The sequence below is a fragment of the Rhinoderma darwinii genome, chromosome 12 (assembly GCF_050947455.1).
Source record: "Rhinoderma darwinii isolate aRhiDar2 chromosome 12, aRhiDar2.hap1, whole genome shotgun sequence".
Taxonomy (NCBI): Eukaryota; Metazoa; Chordata; class Amphibia; order Anura; family Rhinodermatidae; genus Rhinoderma; species Rhinoderma darwinii.
This window is the reverse complement of record NC_134698.1, coordinates 4873172-4890298: the sequence shown is the minus strand read 5'-3', so window position 1 is coordinate 4890298 and position 17127 is coordinate 4873172. Positions and strand designations below refer to the sequence as shown.

Genomic DNA, 17127 nt, shown 5'->3' with positions numbered 1-17127 from the left:
GCTCACAACTGGACATCTGCTCTAAACCTAATCGTTATAATATTAATATCTTTCTATCCCACAGCTGGTGAAGGAGCTGAGCGACGTCACAAAGTGCGATCATGTGGTGGACATCGGCTCCGGTCAGGTAAGGTGATTATTATCTCCGCCACACTGACTGCATTTTATATTCCTGGACGTAGCCATGGCAACCAGAATGAAAACATAATAATCAAAATATGTTTTATTTTTGGTTGCCACGGCTACGTCCAGGGCAGGTGGTATGTAGTGCAATGTCGACACGACCCCTATAACGTATAATTCTGTGGATAAAAACGTTCACCACCCCTTAAATAGCGGCTAGATAACTGCTGACCGGCTCTCCACCACCGCGTCTTTCTAGGGTCACCTGTCAAGGGTTTTATCCTTCGGTCAAGGACTCTGCGTCACAGCAGTGGAAGCGGACCGCAACCTCGTCACCATGGCCACCAAATTCGACCATGACCTAATCTACATGTTGAAGAAGGAACGAACGAGACCGACAAAGGTAAGACGTCCTGAGCTGCTGTAACCTCAAAAATGTTTTAAAGGGGACCTGATGCTAATTTTTCTTATATAAACTAATAAACATGAGGCCCCGGAGAGCCTAAGTTATTAACCTGGGGTACGTGCACCCCAGAGAGGTCATGTCGTGTCTTTTGGGGTACTCACAATTTGCTCATGCGGTGCTTCTAATAGGCAGCAGACTACAAGATCGAAGGCTAGTTTGATGTCATTTATTTGCATAGTAGGTACTTGGCTTAGGAATGGTGATAATCGCTGCTCTGGTGGCGGTCTCGGCATGCTGGGAGTTGTAGTTTTGCCACAGTTTGGTTTAATAACACCCGTTCGCTTTCTCTGGTCAGTTGCCTGATTTAAAGGGACAGTAACAAAATTTATATAATCAATAAAACATTAAAGGGGTTGTCCAATACCGTACAACTGATGACCAGATCGGTCAACAATGTATCATCGGTGCGTGTCCGACACCCGGACCCCGCACCAATCAGCTGCTCCGGCTGCCTCCGGACGCCCATGCCGGAAGCAGATGGCTCCGGTCATGGAATAGCGGCCGAGCTGCAATATTGTAGTATTCATGTGAATAGGAGCAGAGCTGCAGCCCGGCCGCTTTGCAGCCATCTGCTTCCAGCTCCGTACACCTCATACTGTGCAACGACATCCGGTGCAGTTGATCGGTGCGGGGTCCGGGTAGTGGAAAACTCCTTTAACTGTGTCCGTTCCAGTGGATTCTGTTGGTTGTAATGGGCCGTGACACAATTTTGAAGCTTAAATCAAAATATTTTTCTCCTTTTCAGAGCGCCGCTTATGACATTACCAGCATCGAGTCAACCAAACCTCCACGACATGTCTCGGCCCATGTAGACCCGCAAGCCTCATGGGAAGAATTTGTAAATCAATTAACCGATTGCACGGAGAACGGGGTCAGTACGAGCGGATCTGATACGAACGCGTCACTTACTTGTACACAAGACCTCGGGTCACCAGAACTATCAAACTCAACTGCAGCTTTCGGACAGAGTGTAAGCTCTTTGGCCCAGCAAAACTTTTCTCAGCGAAACAACTTTATTTTAACCGGACTCCATGCCTGTGGAGACCTCAGCGTTGCCATGCTCCGCCACTTCGCCAGGTGCCCCGACGTCATTGGCATCACCTCCGTTGCTTGCTGCTACATGAAGCTCACCACGTGTGAAGTGCCGCAGCCTCCCGGGATCCTGACTTCATCTCACCCGCTTGACTCGCACCTGCAACAGTACGGCTACCCTGTAAGTTCCTGGGTGTCCCGGCTCCCTGGCCACAAACTTTCCTACAAATCCAGAGAGGTGGCTTGCCATGCTATCGAGGACTACATAGACCGTCTTCAAGGCGACAGCGACATATTAAGGACTCATTGTTACAGGGCCGTGCTGGAGACGGTGATCCGAGGTATAGATCCCACCATGAAACGTGCCGGGGTCCAGACAATCAAGAACGCTCACAAGCTTCCTTTTAAAGAGTACGTAAAAAGACTAAATTAAATTTATTGGGAATGAGCGTTGCCACTTTAAAATCAGTGCCCCTCCCTCCGAAACGGCAAGTATGTGATTAGGTCTTCCTCGGCTCCTCAGAGATTGGCTGCTTTATGTCTCTTAGAAGTCAGGACTGCCGGGAAATGTGACCCCTGCTAAATGAGGGGTTGCAGAGAGGGAGGGACATTTCGATATGTAACTATTTCCCCACCTCCTCCTTTGGTGAGTAGAATTGCACCCACTAGATTTCTTATACTTGCAATAAATTTAAAGGAGCATGTCCCTTTAATTCTACATGATAGCGCTCTATTAAAAAATAAATAAAGTGTTATACGACGCTCAAGGAACTTAATATAACAAGGCTCCGAGTCCTCTAGATTTACTGCCGCTCTCCACTTATTGCAGCCATGTAATATTATTGTGTTATTAATACAAATCTATATAGAATGTTATATTAATATATATATATAATTATAATTTTTTTATTTTTTTGCAGATATGCCCAGCAGGGCCTGCAACGAATCGGATTGGATCCTGACACCACCTTCCATCACGCCTCAGTTGAGGACATGTTGGCCCAGCACCAGAAAGTGGTTGCGTTCTTCAGCGTGGCCTTGCTGCTGGCTCCCCTAGTGGAAACCCTGATTCTGCTGGACCGGATGATTTTCCTACAAGAGCAGGGTTAGTGTCATGTCACGGGCGGTCTACAAGCTGCACAGTAGATAGGGGGATATTTAAGGGTCTTAATTTGATTGGCCGCGATGTATTGCTGCATTTTCTCATCCGCAGATGTTGCAGGGGAAATGAGTGGCCAGAAGTGTCTCCCTCCGGCAAGAAAGGGTATAATTGACTGCCCCACTGACAGGACCCCTACCGATTGTAAGAACGGGAGTCCTTGCTAGGACCCCCGCAGAGAGGAGGAGCCACTGTCCCAACTGTGGTGTTCAGGACCCCCGTTTTTGAGATCGGTGCGGGTCCCAGTGATCAGACAATTATCACCTATCCTGTGAATAGGTGATTGATTCTGGTACATCCCCTTTTAAGGTGCCCAGTCACAGATGAAATTCGGCCGTGCCCCCCGACTATCTTGGCCGAGTCTGAAAGCCAACGTGCCCGATCCTTTGTTGCCATGGGAGATAAGCTTCAGCCTGCAGAGTCTGGCAGCGACTTATTCCCCTCGGCCCATTGAAAACACTTGTATACTTAGCTGAGCGTATATGGAGGAGTCGGGAGGAAGAGCCGTTGGGCGACAGGTATCTAAAGAGTATGGATGATTCTAGAGAAGCCGGCTTTGTTTTAATAATCGGCTGTCTTGGTGAGACGGCCCCTTTAAGATTTTACAAATGGGAACGACTATGATCAGTATAGCCAAGGTGTCTTTTTAAAGGGGCAGGGTCTGTCATGTGCTCGTGCTGTAGAGATCAATCTGTTTTATTTTTTTATTGAATTTATATTTTGGTCTTTTCTCGCAGGTTTACATTGTGAAGTCATCCCTCTATTTAAACCCGAGTTCTCCCCGCGGAATCTGGTCCTTGTAGCCGCTAAAGGCGTCCGTCATTTATCCGACATATTGGAAGAGATCTCTTCAAGTTACTTGAGGGTAGGATAGAAACCGCAGAGTGAATCGCACACTTATCGTATGTTTAAGGATTTTATTTATAGAATAAGTCTCATTTCTATTTGAAAAAGTTTTTGCTGCAATGGGAACTTTATAAAAACTCCCCTATGTAAGACTCACTGCGGCCAGGGAGGAGATGTTTGGTGAGGTTTTCACACTGTAGAGATGTTTTATCGGTCCCTGTCTGACCTGGAGAGGACTAGAAGGAAACCGGTGGAAACCAATAGATCGCTAGTGACCACCTTGTTCCCTCTACAGCGTGAGGAGTCAAACAGCTCCTCATATCTCAATTTTTCGGATCTGGGAGTGAATATTAAGATATACTTCCGTCACTCTGGAATTTTCACGTTTTTGTGTGGAGTTACACTTTACATTTTTTTTTAAATTAATATCTCTGCTTTCTTTATGCTTAAAGGGGAACTCCAAGATTCAACATTTATCACCTATCCACAGGATAGGTGATGTGTTTGATCGCTGGGGGCCCCCTGCTGGCCACCCCGTTCCTCTACACTGCTTGAATAAAGCGGAGGATAAGCATGCTCCCTGCCGCTCCATTCAATGTCTATGGGGCTGACGGAAACAGCTGAGCGATGTACTCGACCGTCTCCGTCAGTCCCCGCACATGCTCAGTCTCCGCTCCATTCAAGTTCTCTTCACTGCGGTTGTACAGAGAGGAGGGACGGGAGCTAAAGACCCCCGTGACAAGCGGTGGGGGACCCCAGACGCTTATCACCTATCGTGTATATTCTTGGAATCCCCTTTTAAAGGCATGGTGTTGCCCTAAAAACATGTTTTTTTTAAAAAATTAAACATTTAGTGTGTGGGTGATTAAACATTGTTAAAATTTTTTTTTTTTTTTTGCACGAGTCCAGGAAATATTATAAATTATTTCTAATTTATAATACTACCCATTTTTGGTCACTAGATGGAGCTGTTCCCAATGTTGCAGCATTGCAACATTGGGTTAAAAGCCCTCGCTCTAGTGAGCTCTCAGCATCCCCCCCTCCTTTATCCTGGCTAGTGCCGGGATAAACGAGGGGTTTGAAAGGTTTAACCTCCTACACTGTGTGTCGCCATTTTTTGAGGTAACCCACAGTGTAGTAGGTTTACATACAGTAGTAAACACACACAAACACTAACATACATTGAAATGTCTTACCTGCTCCTGCCGCCGCGGCTCCCTCCGGCCCGTCCGCTCCCTTTGCTGCCGCTGTTCCATGTGCACAAGTCCGGAAGCCGCGACCGGAAGTAGTAATATTACAGTCCGGCCGCGACTTCCGGTCCACAGGAAAATGGCGCCGGACGGCGCCAATTTCGAATAGGACTGTGTGGGAGCGGCGCATGCGCAGTTCCCACACAGACGCCGTACACGGACGTGAATGGGACGGGAGCCGTTCACAGTCCCTATGGGACTGTGGCTGCCGTACTCCATGTCTGTGTGTGTCGTTAATCGACACACACAGAAATGGAACAAAAAATGGCAGCCCCCATAGGGAAGAAAAAGTGTAAAAATAAGAAACAGTAAAACACAAACACACAAATGAATATAAACGTTTTTATTACAGCACTAACATCTTTAACATATAAAAAAATTATTTGCCATGACACTGTTCCTTTAAACTGCAAACACACCTGAGTTTTATGGTTTTAAGTGACTCCATACAAGTCATTTTCATACAGCAAAGGGGGTGGGGGTTGGGAGAAGGGGGGCACATTGTTGAAATAATTTACTACCTCAATAAATGAAGTTGTCCTGCTGTGACCGATCCTGGTAAATCTGGCAACATTTCCAGGAGGAGATGCCAAGTGCTGTATTTCCTGTTTTATTATGAACATTCTATTTTGCATGGAACCGATTTTTTTGATTGAAAAAGCTTTATTGACAATCAATCGTCATCATACAAACATTACTGCGACACAGCGCAGGCCATGAAGCAGTAAATAATAACAGTCGCCAAACATAACATGACAGTATAATACACAGTATAGTCTAACCTATGCTATACATCACACCACATGCTACACTAACATTCTTGCATTCACTAAAGCCAAACAACAAAGCATTACAGACAAGTGATGGGGTTGGGGAGTGGGTAGGAGGGGATGGGGGGGGATGAATCGCAGGCCCGATGCTTCAGTCCTCTTCCTCATCGATGTCCGGGCTGTCCCAGGTGGAATAGTCTCTGAGCAGGCTGTGGATCAGCCCGCGGCAGTCCTGGACGGACACACTCTCCGCAAAATTAGACCATTCCTGGCAAACCATATAGCGTTCTTAAAACAGTTCATAAGGCGCCAGGCCTCCTGGATTGCTCCATCCGTGTTACTCCCAGGAAATAGTCCATAAAGTACTGAGCGGTACGACAGTCTGTCCCTGGGAACAGAGTCCTTGAGTTCGTGTTCCAAGGCTTTCAACAGACCCTGTGCAAAGGGGCACTGCCAGAAAGTGTGCAAAGATGTTTCCTCCGTGAAGGGGCACCTGGGGCAGTACTGGGTCTTGCACAGGTTGCGGGCATGCATGAATGACCTAAGAGGCAGTCCTCCCTGGTTGGACATCCATGAAATGTCCTTGTGCCCGTCGGTCAACCTGCCAGATGACACGTTAGTCCAAACAGTCTCCCAACGTGTCGGCATGAAGCCCTGGAACAGACTCCGGTATGTCCTTTGCTCTGATGTGCTTGTGGATCGTCTTAGGTTTCCACAAGTCGGGTTTAAGACCCTCCAGTTGATGCTCCCTCACGAACCGGACAACATCTCCGTAGAACCAGGGAGCGTGCCAGTTGTAAGGGAAAGAGCTGTCCCACTTGTCCCAGCCAAGACCTCGCCAGAGGGGAAGGAGGAAGTAGCGGGACATGGCCTCGCCGCAGAGCTGTTTGCTGTCCTTAGAGTCCTACGGACACAGTCACATACAAAAGCGATCCGCAGCAGAGTGGGGATGTCGGGTACACCCTTCCCACCTTTGCGGGGCTCCTTGTACATAACAGTCCGCTTTACTCTGTCCATTTTCGAGCCCCAGATGAAGCGAAACACAGTCCTGGTAATGGCCCTCGAGACAGTGGCAAGAGGGGGCCATGCCTGCGCAGTGTATTCTAGCACAGGCAAGACTTTGTTACGCAGGACCATTGCTTTGCCCTCAATAGTGAGTTGTCTGAGGCTCCACAGTCCGATTCTTTGGTTGACTTTGGCCAAGCGTTCTTCCCACGACTTTAGGGCTGCACCTTCCTTACCGAACCAGACTCCCAGAATTTTGATGAAGTCCGGCTTGATGGTAAATGGGAAGGAGGCAGGAGAAAGCAGGTACCATTTTTCAAAGAGCATGGCTTCTGACTTCCCGCAGTTGACTTTTGCCCCTGAAGCGCGTCCGAACTCGCAGGTCTGTACGAGTGCAGTCACCGAACTCTGGTCCGCGCAGAAGACGGTCACATCATCCATGTACAGCGAGCGTTTGACCTCCAAGTGTCCTGGACCTTGTGCGGTGATCCCTCTGATCTCTCCATTCTGCCGGATAGCCTCTGCGAAGAGCTCTATAACACAAACAAAAAGGAGAGGTGAAAGAGGACAGCCTGTCTAACCCCTGAAAGGACAGGGAAGGGGTCAGTCTTCCAGCCGTTCACCAACACCGTGCTGTAAATGTCAGAATACATCAGGTTAACATACAAACAGAACATCCTGCCAAGCCGTAGCCTACGCAGAGCCTTACCCATGAATTCGCGAGAGACCCGGTCAAAAGCCTTCTCCTGATCAAGACTGACCAGGGCCGCGTGTGTACATGTTGCATGTAAAGCACCGTGTCCCTCACCAGGGCAAGACTGTCGGCCACCCTACGGCCAGGGATGCCACAGGTTTGGTCCGCTCCTATGACAACCTTCAGTCTGTTTTGCATGGAACCGATAGTCGTGGTGATACATGTGTGCGGTGAAGATATCTCCATAGAAGTAGCTGCTGTCTGTTCCAGGCTTAGAAATAAAACGTTACTTCAGACTTATAGCACATCTCCAGCAATCACCTCATTTATGACGCCCTTGTTAGACGCTGATGACGACGGCACTTCTAAAATGCAAATATGAAGTTTAGAAAGCACCTGTTTCCATGATCTTTCTTTGCTCCCATGATGCACCACTCCAAACCTGGACGGTGAGAACCCTTCTTCTGTAGGCGGAGCTTAATCTCATGATTGTGTGAAGACAGGTCAGTGACCACTTCTCTGAGCCCAATAGCTACATGTTCAGAGAATGGTTGTCACCGCCTGGGGCTTATGACCATCGAATAAACTAAAATGTATATTATAGTTGAAGCAATTGCACCAGCGTGAAAGAACAATAACCTTAATTTGCCTAATGACTGGTGGGCCGCTTTGGAAACCCGACCCTGCGACTAAGGGTATAAAATATGACAATAAAAATGGTAAGTAAATTCTGGGGTCAGATCCAAGTCCCGAGGTGCGTAACCCTTGATCGCTTCTACACCCGCAGAAGAGATTCTCGTAAGTGTTTTAATGTCTTTCTGTAATTTTGTAACTGTTTTGTGTTAAGAAATGTCCGTCACTTTAAGATTTATATGACTACCATCGTTTTTTGTTTACCTTATTTTCTGTTTTTCGATTTGGACTTGTATCGTCTCCTGGTTACTTGGCTTGCTTGACTTCTCCCTTGGTCTGTCAGGTTTTCTATTCTGGTATAGCCTGCATGTGTGTTGACGCAATCCTTTGCAAAATATATTAGACAGAAGGTTTAGATGGATGTGTCAACAGACAACCTTCATTTACTTGCCCAGATCCAAATCCATTAGTTATATCGATATATCGGAGAGAAGTAAGACACACACAGACACGTTTTGTATACCCAAAAATGCTTTTCTAGTTTATTGTTAGTATGCAGTTACAATTGTATCCCACAATTTCATCTGGTATAGCCTTCAGCCGCAACCTGGATCCCAAGCAGCCAAATCTATCCTGCCTTGCAGCGGGCTCTGGTGAAAACCTTGGTGGTGCCCTACACTCTGCCAACCAGTGGGCACAGATTTGAGGTTTCTTATTTTCCTGTGCACCTGAGAGTTTCCTGCTACTTTTAGGGAACCGCTCTTATAGTAATTCCATAAGCATACATCCCGGGAAATTGCTCAAGTAGCGTTTTCGTGGCAATTTGCATGTTTTTGTGTGTCATCCTGTTTTGTTTCCTGTGTTTGATATTTTTTTTTGTAAGCACTGAACTTTTCTTAAAGCACTGGTCCTTGTATGCTCTAAAGAATCCATAGCCTTTTTTAGTGTTTTAACCCTGTGACTTCTGAAGATCATTGTGTGTGTGTGTGTGTTTTTTCGGTACCTATTGGCTCAGTACTCGGTAGGCGGTGGCAGCGAGTTGTGTATCTGGGGTGTGTGGACTGTGTTGAGTGGAAGGTAAATGAAAATAGATTAAATATGATGTGTTACAATATTAATGTAAATAGTATGCAGGGTAAAGGGTTAACTTAACACTATGCTGACGTTCACAGTTAACCAAGCATGCACCATCTATTTCAGGACACTAAGGGGGGTGGAATTGTTTGGGGTATGTTTTTTATATTTGTTGTCTTCCATGTATGTAGAGTCAAAAGCACCTAAATTTTAAAAACGCACCTGTATCTCTGGGTCTACATTAAGACAGACACACATGGAGGCCCTGGGAGGGGTCATTGACCTTCAACATGACCGGCTCCCAGGACCTCTCCTGAGGACCAAACGCTCTCCAGTCCAGCAAATAGAAAGTCTTTCCTCCTACCTATTTGCAGTCCAGGATCTCCCTCACCTCAAACACATCAGATGAACCGCTGGGAGCAACTGCGAAACTGGAAGCCTTACTGTAGCGGCTCAGGACCACAGGTTTCAGGAGGGTCACATGAAAGGAGTTGGGGATTCTGAGGGTAGGAGGCAGCCGAAGCTTATAGGAGACAGGGTTTATCTGTTGCAAAATCTCAAAAGGTCCGAGGAACCTGGAAGCAAACTTTTATGAAGGCAGCTTTAAACGAATGCTCTGTGAGGACAGCCAGACTTTGGTACCTGGAAGATACTGAGGCGGCTCTCTTCTTTTTGTATCCGCTTTTCACTTCATTCGATCGACTGCCTGCAAAATAGAGGACCGGGTCTGTTAAAGGGGGTGGGGTAATAGCGGGATGCACCGTTTAGTGACACCCACTATTACTACCGCCTTTATAAACAGGGTCACTAGGGTTATGCCTAGTTCCCCTACCTTTTCCTTATAGTAACGTCGATCTAATTGCTTTAGCGGCTACTCAAGGGAATAAGACCGTATAGTAATTAAAGGTAATATTTATTAACATACAGTAATCACTCTCATATGTATAATACAGTAACTAATCACAGTACAGTATAAACACGGTATCACAATCCTAATTATACCGCCACCCACTTACCTAAACATACATGTGAATACAGTTACTTACAACACAATACACATAAGTTACTTGTGATTCTCACACGCTCACTATCTCTATCCCACTCCCTCCTAATATAACTTTCCCTATACACTAAGGGTTAATACGGGATAAGGAGGAATGGGTTTCTGTGTAACTGGATGTGCATGTCAAGGGTCACTGCAGGGTACTTAGGGCAGCAAGGGTGAACTTAGGGAACACAGGGTTACTCAGAGAAGCAAGGGTTAACTCTGGGAAAGTAGGGACAGGACTCCGGGAGAGCAAGGGGTTAACTTAGGGACTCAGGGAAGCAAGGGTTAACTTAGGGAGAGCAAGGGTTAACTTACTCAGGGGGAGTAGGGACAGTACCCAGGGAGAGCAAGGGGTTAACTCAGGGAAGCAAGGGTTAACTTACTCAGGGGGAGTAGGGACAGTACTCAGGGAGAGCAAGGGGTTAACTCAGGGAAGCAAGGGTTAACTCTGGGACAGTACTCAGGGAGAGCAAGGGGTTAACTCAGGGATTCAAAGATTACAACAGGAGACGGTTAAGTGTAGCTGCTGCTACACTTGATACTTAAGTGACTTTGGTGGAGCAGAAGCAGGAGCCCAGGTCTTTGGAGGAGAGAGAGGTGAGCCGGGTCGTGGTGGTGGGGAGGCAGGCAGCTCTCAGCTGATCGTCTTCGGCTCCTGAGCGTACTGACGCAGGGCTATTTAACCCTGTCGGTACACTCGCAGCGGGGGATGTGGCGCTTGCCCCAGCTACCATGGGTCGGCATGGTGATAATGTATCACCAGCCTACTCATGAGCGCCCGCATGAGAATGTCCGTGCGCGCGGGAGACTTGAAATGGAGACGGGATAACTATCTCCTGTCTCCATGGTTACCAAACAAAGCAGGGCAATGCTAATTGTCCTGCTTTGCGTCCAACCGCATTCATGACCAGGGCTGTTGTTACAGCCCTGGATCATGATACATTATATGTATTATACATACACACATATATATATATATATATATATATACATATATATATATATATACATACATATATATATATATATATATATATATATATATATGGACACTTCCCTTTACAAGCCCCCTGTTGTCGGGGACTCGACAATGCAATTTGGGGAAGTGTTTGTGGGGTTCTATTTACCCCCTCAACCTCCCTGGTTACTGGTAATGGTCTGAGATGGAAGGAAGTATACTATTGGACCTAGATACTCGACATCAGCTATCTCCTCAAGGACACCTTCCCGCCAGTCCTCTGACTCTGGTGCCTAGTGTCCAAGGAAACGAAACCTCAAAGAATGAAGATGAAATTAAATCTCCTAGTCCATAGAACAAAGCCTCAAAGTCCATAGAACGAAGTTGAGATAAAACTCACAGTCCATAGAACGAAGCCTCGAAGCTCATCAGACGAAGTTGAAATGAAACCTTCATAGTCCATAGAATGAAGAAACCTTCATAGTCCATAGAACGAAGAAACCTTCATAGTCCATAGAACGGGGTTGAAATAAAACTCACAGTCCATAGAACGAAGCCTCAAAGCTCATCAAACGAACAAAGCTCATACAAAAACCTCAAAGTCCACGAACCGCAGATTTTTTGTTCTTTCTTGCTTGGAGTTTCTTCCTCTTGAGTGGCGTCAGCAGGTCTTTCCAGTGGCCGATCCAATTTTAGCATGCCGACCCGTGTAAGGCTACTTGTGCCCTCACATAGTTAGCCTTGGAATGGCTTAGCCCGCCTTTCAACAACCTTTTGTACGTGATCCATTACTTTTCCAAATTTTCCCAGCATCTTGATTTAAGACAAAACAATCTTTGTGGGCCGATATCCAGGTCTCTATCATGGCAGGTTATCATCCCCGAGGAGGAGGTGATGTCTTGGTACCCATGATTCTACTGTGGGGTGGAGCATCGCCTTCCATTTCCCCTCTGACATTCAATCCATCATCATATTGACCATACCAGTTCTCAGGTTGAGGTGGCAAATACCTACAAGGGTGTGTGAATACCTTACCTGTCCCTAAGGGTTCCTACACACTACCCAATCATACAAACAAAGTGAAAAATAACCAAACATACAAAAATATCCCCCCCCCCAAACCATAGGTATATGTACATATAGAGATTCATGCTCAAACAGCATCTCTCACTACTCCTCCATAAACACGTCAAAGGTCCACATGTAAATGGTGTGACTACAGGCTGTAAATATATGCCCGCCTACACGTACACACTCACTCACTGTGGGACGGGCACGTCCTCACTGAGTATGCCTATGTTGCGGACACATATCAACACCTAGAATGTCTATATGTACACCTTGAAAATTTTGTACGACCCATTGATTAAGATTTACACTTTACAAATATATATACACATGCAATAATAAACAATTCTGGGTCGCAGGACTGTATCACTATGTCCTTAGACCCCGTCTACGAATGTATTCGTGGCTTTCTGCTTGACCTCGTTGTATTTGGTCAACCAGTCCTTTCATTCGTCGGTACACGCAGAACAGTCCAACGTACATAATCGCCACAAGAGTGAGAAGGATTATCACTGGGTGGATGAGCAAGTTGAAGAAGGAAGTGGCCTTGGGACTATATCCGAATAAGCTCTCCCACCAAGACACTTCCGCGTCCGCATCAAGGTTGTTCACAATTCCTGTGATCTTTTTAGTGTCATGTTCCAACTGAATAGTGGCTTGGTGTTGGGAATCTTTCAGTTTCTCCACGACATCCTCTTCCTCATTGAAGTCTAGCAGGAGATTTCTTAGTTCGATGCCAAACCCAAGAGGAATCATCTGGAGTCTCACAGGGGTGTCTGGACGGATGTCGAGCCTTTTTTCAGGTTTCACCGGAGTTCTTCCCTTCTGATCCGCCACATCAACGCCTAATACGGGATTAAGGGTACAGTGTGCTTGTGGGAGGAGTATGCCTCTTTCAGAGCAGTTGGTCGCGTTGCATTCTGCATTAGATACCAGCACCAATATCCTTGACCCATGACTTGAGGAGGGCATTGGATTAGCCTTCATATCACAGGACCCCTCGGTATCCCAACACTAGTGTAGGTCAGGATATCCGAGGGGACCCGTGGATGAAGCACTGTTTTTGTGGTTCCTCACAATTCTCAGGTTTGTGGAACTATATCTCTGTCTTACCAAACCCATTATCTTAAAATCAAGATATGGGTGTAATGCCAGGGTTACCTCCCCCTGTCCAAAGTTTCCTAACTCCAGTTAAACACAAAAGAATCAGCCATACTGTTATTCACTGTATTTAATTGCACTCACATTAGGCCTCAGATGAAGTTGTGTTACCTGTCTGAACCCCCCAGGTCTAGGTGCACAGAATAACATAAAACACTACACCGTGAACTTATGTTACCTGTTTGCACCGCCCAACCTGAGTTCACAGTATAATAACAACTTCAACGTTATCCTAATAGAGATCAATTAAAACATTGGGCGCAAATACAACACTATTCATTGGTTGATTCTCCAGTTGTTTTCCTGGTGTGGTTTTCTAATTATGCATTATAAATACAGGCAACACCCATATAGTATAAATACATATTACTGATAACCAGGAATATACCACATTAGAATATGTGAAAGAACCACAAAATAAAAACAAATGAAAACAAACGGACAACTGGGGACAAACAACAAACCATAAACAACCATTACAGACATAACACCAGACTGAACGTGCAATTTATGGCCAACTTCCTAAACTCCTCCCTAGTTGTGGTTGGTCATTTAGACCCTTGAGCACGTGGCGGAGCACATAAGGCTGTAAGGAGTCTGCCTCCACATCGGACTTATGACTCCAAATCTCCAAATTCTCCTTGATATAGGCCGACATGGATAGAGTCTCTGGCAAGGAGAGAGGATATATGCATCCACAGGGGAGAGAGGCATTTGGAACCAGTTTAATGGGGCAGTCATAAGTCTGATGTGGAGGCAGTGTCTCAGCCTTCCTCTTGCTGAAGATATCTGCAAAATGAGTGAAATGGAGGGGGCAGTCCCGCCAATGACTGAGGCAAAGGAGGCTGGACAGGATGGATCTGCGACACACAGCGACCGAGGCACTTCGAGCCCCATTGGAGAACCTCTCCGGAGCTCCAGGGCTGGGGCATGCAGTCGAAGCCAAGGCAGGCCCAGCAGAACAGGATTGATGGCTTTGGGCAAAACAAGAAATTAAATTAGTTCAGAATGAAGGGCTCCAACTTGGGAGAAGAAGCAATCGTTGAAGAAAAAAATAAGGTTAGTGCCCTTCCATATATTTTTGTTTAGAGTCGATGATCATAAGTAGAATCTATTCATGTGGATTTTATGTATTGACTGAATGTTAACGGAGTAGATGAAAAAAAAGTCCCTGTAGTGAACATTAAAAATGTGAAATCCGTTTTGTAATATCCTCCTTCTATGCTGAGAAATGATCGCTTGAATTTACAGGCCCGAAGCCTGAGGCTGCATTATTGAGAGATTCTGATGACGTGTACCCCTCCTGGTTTCTATGACATGCAGTGTTAGCTCAGAGGTCTTGTGTGTGGAATCAAATCACCATCCACACGAGTGTTCATATTGCAATGAAAAGAAAAGAAGCAATGTGATTGGTTGTTATGGACAATTACGCCACTCTCCTTGCACTAGTTTTGATAAATCTCCCTCGACGCCTGGTCTGTGCAAGCAGATGGTCATATTGACACACCCCCTTATCCAGACTAGTCAATCTTAATGGGGTGCATGAAAGAACAAAAACCTTAATTTGCCTAATGACCGGTGGGCTGCTCTGGAAACTCGACCCTGCGACTAAGGGTATAATATATGACAATAAAAATGGTAAGTAAATTCTGGGGTCAGATGCAAGTCCCGAGGTGCGTAACCCTTGATCGCTTCTACACCCACAAAAGCAGAAGAGATTCTCGTAAGTGTTTTAATGTCTTTCTGTAATTTTGTAACTGTTTTGTGTTAAGAAACGTCCGTCACTTTAAGATTTATATGACTACCATAGTTTTCTGTTTACCTTATTTTTTGTTTTTCGATTTGGACTTGTATCGTCTCCTGGTTACTTGGCTTGTTTGACTTCTCCCTTGGTCTGTCAGGTTTTCTGTTCTGGTATAGCCTGCATGTGTGTTGACGCAATCCTTTGCAAAATATGTTAGACTGAAGGTTTAGATGGATGTGTCAACGGACAACCTTCATTCACTTGCCCAGATCCAAATCCATTAGTTATATTGATATATGGGAGAGAAGTAAGACACACAGAGACACGTTTTGTATACCCAAAAATGCTTTTCTAGTTTATTGTTAGTATGCAGTTACAATTGTATCCCACAATTTCATCTGGTATAGCCTGCAGCCGCAACCTGGATTCCAACCAGCCAAATCTATCCTGCTTTGCAGCGGGCTCTGGTGAAAACCTTGGTGGTGCCCTACACTCTGCCAACCAGTGGGTACAGATTTGAGGTTTCTTATTTACTTGTTCACCTGACAGTTTCCTTCTACTTTTAGGGAACCGCTCTTAAAGTAATTCCATAAGCATACATCCCGGGAAATTGCTGAAGCAGCGTTTTTGTGGCAATTTGCATGTTTTTGTGTGTCATTCTGTTTTGTTTCCTGTGTTTGATATTTTTTTTTGTAAGCACTGAACTTTTCTTAAAGCACTGATCCTTGTATGCTCTAAAGAATCCATAGCCTTTCTTATTGTTTTAACCCTAAGAATTATGAAGATCATTGTGTGTGTTGGGTACCTATCGGCTCAGTACTCGGTAGGCGGTGGCAGCGAGTTGTGTATCTGGGGTGTGTGGACTGTGTTGAGTGGAAGGTAAGTGAAAATAGATTAAATATGATGTGTTACAATATTAATGTAAATAGTATGCAGGGTAAAGGGTTAACTTAACACTACGCTGACATTCACAGTTAACCAAGCATGTACCATATATTTCAGGACACTAAGGGGGTGGAATTGTTTGGCGTATGTTATTTATATTTGTCGTCTTCCATGTATGTAGAGTCAAAAGCACCTAAATGTCAAAAATGCACCTGTATCTCTGGGTCTATATTAAGACAGACACACATGGAGGCCCTGGGAGTGGTCATTGACATTCAACATGACCGGCTCTTCCGGCTCCGAGGACCTCTCCTGAGGACTAAACGCTCTCCAGTCCAGCAAATAGAAAGTCTTTCCTCCTACCCATTTGCAGTCCAGGATCTCCACCTCAAACACATCAGATGAACCGATGGGAGCAACTGCAGAACTGGAAATCTTACTGTAGCGGCTCAGGACCACTGGTTTCAGGAGCGACACATGAAAGGAGTTGGGGATTCTGAGGGTAGAAGGCAGCCGAAGTTTATAGGAGACAGGGTTTATCTGTTGCAAAAGGTCCGAGAAACCTGGAAGCAAACTTGTATGAAGGAAGCTTTAAACGAATGCTGTGTGAGGACAGCCAGACTTTGGTACCTGGAAGATACTGAGGCGGCTCTCTTCTTTTTGTATACGCTTTTCACGTCATTCGATCGACTGCCTGCAAAATAGAGGACCGGGTCTGTTGCTAGATTTGCAGAAAGTCCCCAAATGCAGAGTCAGCAGCGGGTACCTGAGATGTAGTCGACACAGGAAGAGGGACTCTAGGATGTTGACTGTACACAATGAAAAATGGTGTGGAAGTGGTGGACTCACTTGTGTGGTTATACGAGAACTCGGCCCATGGATGAAGCTGGACCCGGTTATCATGCTGCAAGGAGATAGCCTCGTTGTTCCAAGTTAATTCAGTAGCCAGGGTACGAAAATGTATGGCATACTCACCCACGTAGAGGTCTCCCTGGTGTATGGTCAGCAGTGATGCAGCAGCAGAAGAAACTCCCAGATTCCTCAAAAATTGAACGGAAAGTCTGTAAAAAACACTGCAAGTCTCGGGTCTCTGGTCCCTGATGCTCCCACAGAAAATTTGCCCATGCCAGGGCTTTGCCATTAAGGATAGAGATGATGAAGGCGATCCTGGCGTCATCAGAAAAGAAGGCCCTGGCATGTAGTCTGAAGTG

The 17127-nt window shown here is 45.8% G+C and overlaps 1 protein-coding gene across 8 annotated transcripts in view; it reads left to right on the top strand.

The window, feature by feature from the left end:
• Window positions 1–17127, top strand: part of METTL25B (methyltransferase like 25B) — an 85406-nt gene that overhangs the window by 10300 nt on the left and 57979 nt on the right. For 7 of the 8 annotated variants that reach the window (XR_012851438.1, XM_075844699.1, XM_075844698.1 and 4 more), the window contains exons 5-9: window positions 65–127; window positions 383–526; window positions 1335–2032; window positions 2542–2726; window positions 3518–3645. Coding sequence is in view for 7 of the 8 variants with exons in the window: in XM_075844699.1 (XP_075700814.1) it covers window positions 65–127; window positions 383–526; window positions 1335–2032; window positions 2542–2726; window positions 3518–3645 (1218 nt within the window). In the remaining variant the exon portion in view is untranslated. Of the gene's footprint in view, window positions 1–64; window positions 128–382; window positions 527–1334; window positions 2033–2541; window positions 2727–3089; window positions 3299–3517; window positions 3646–17127 lie in introns of those variants that run through there. The other variant, XM_075844704.1, reaches the window with a different exon arrangement.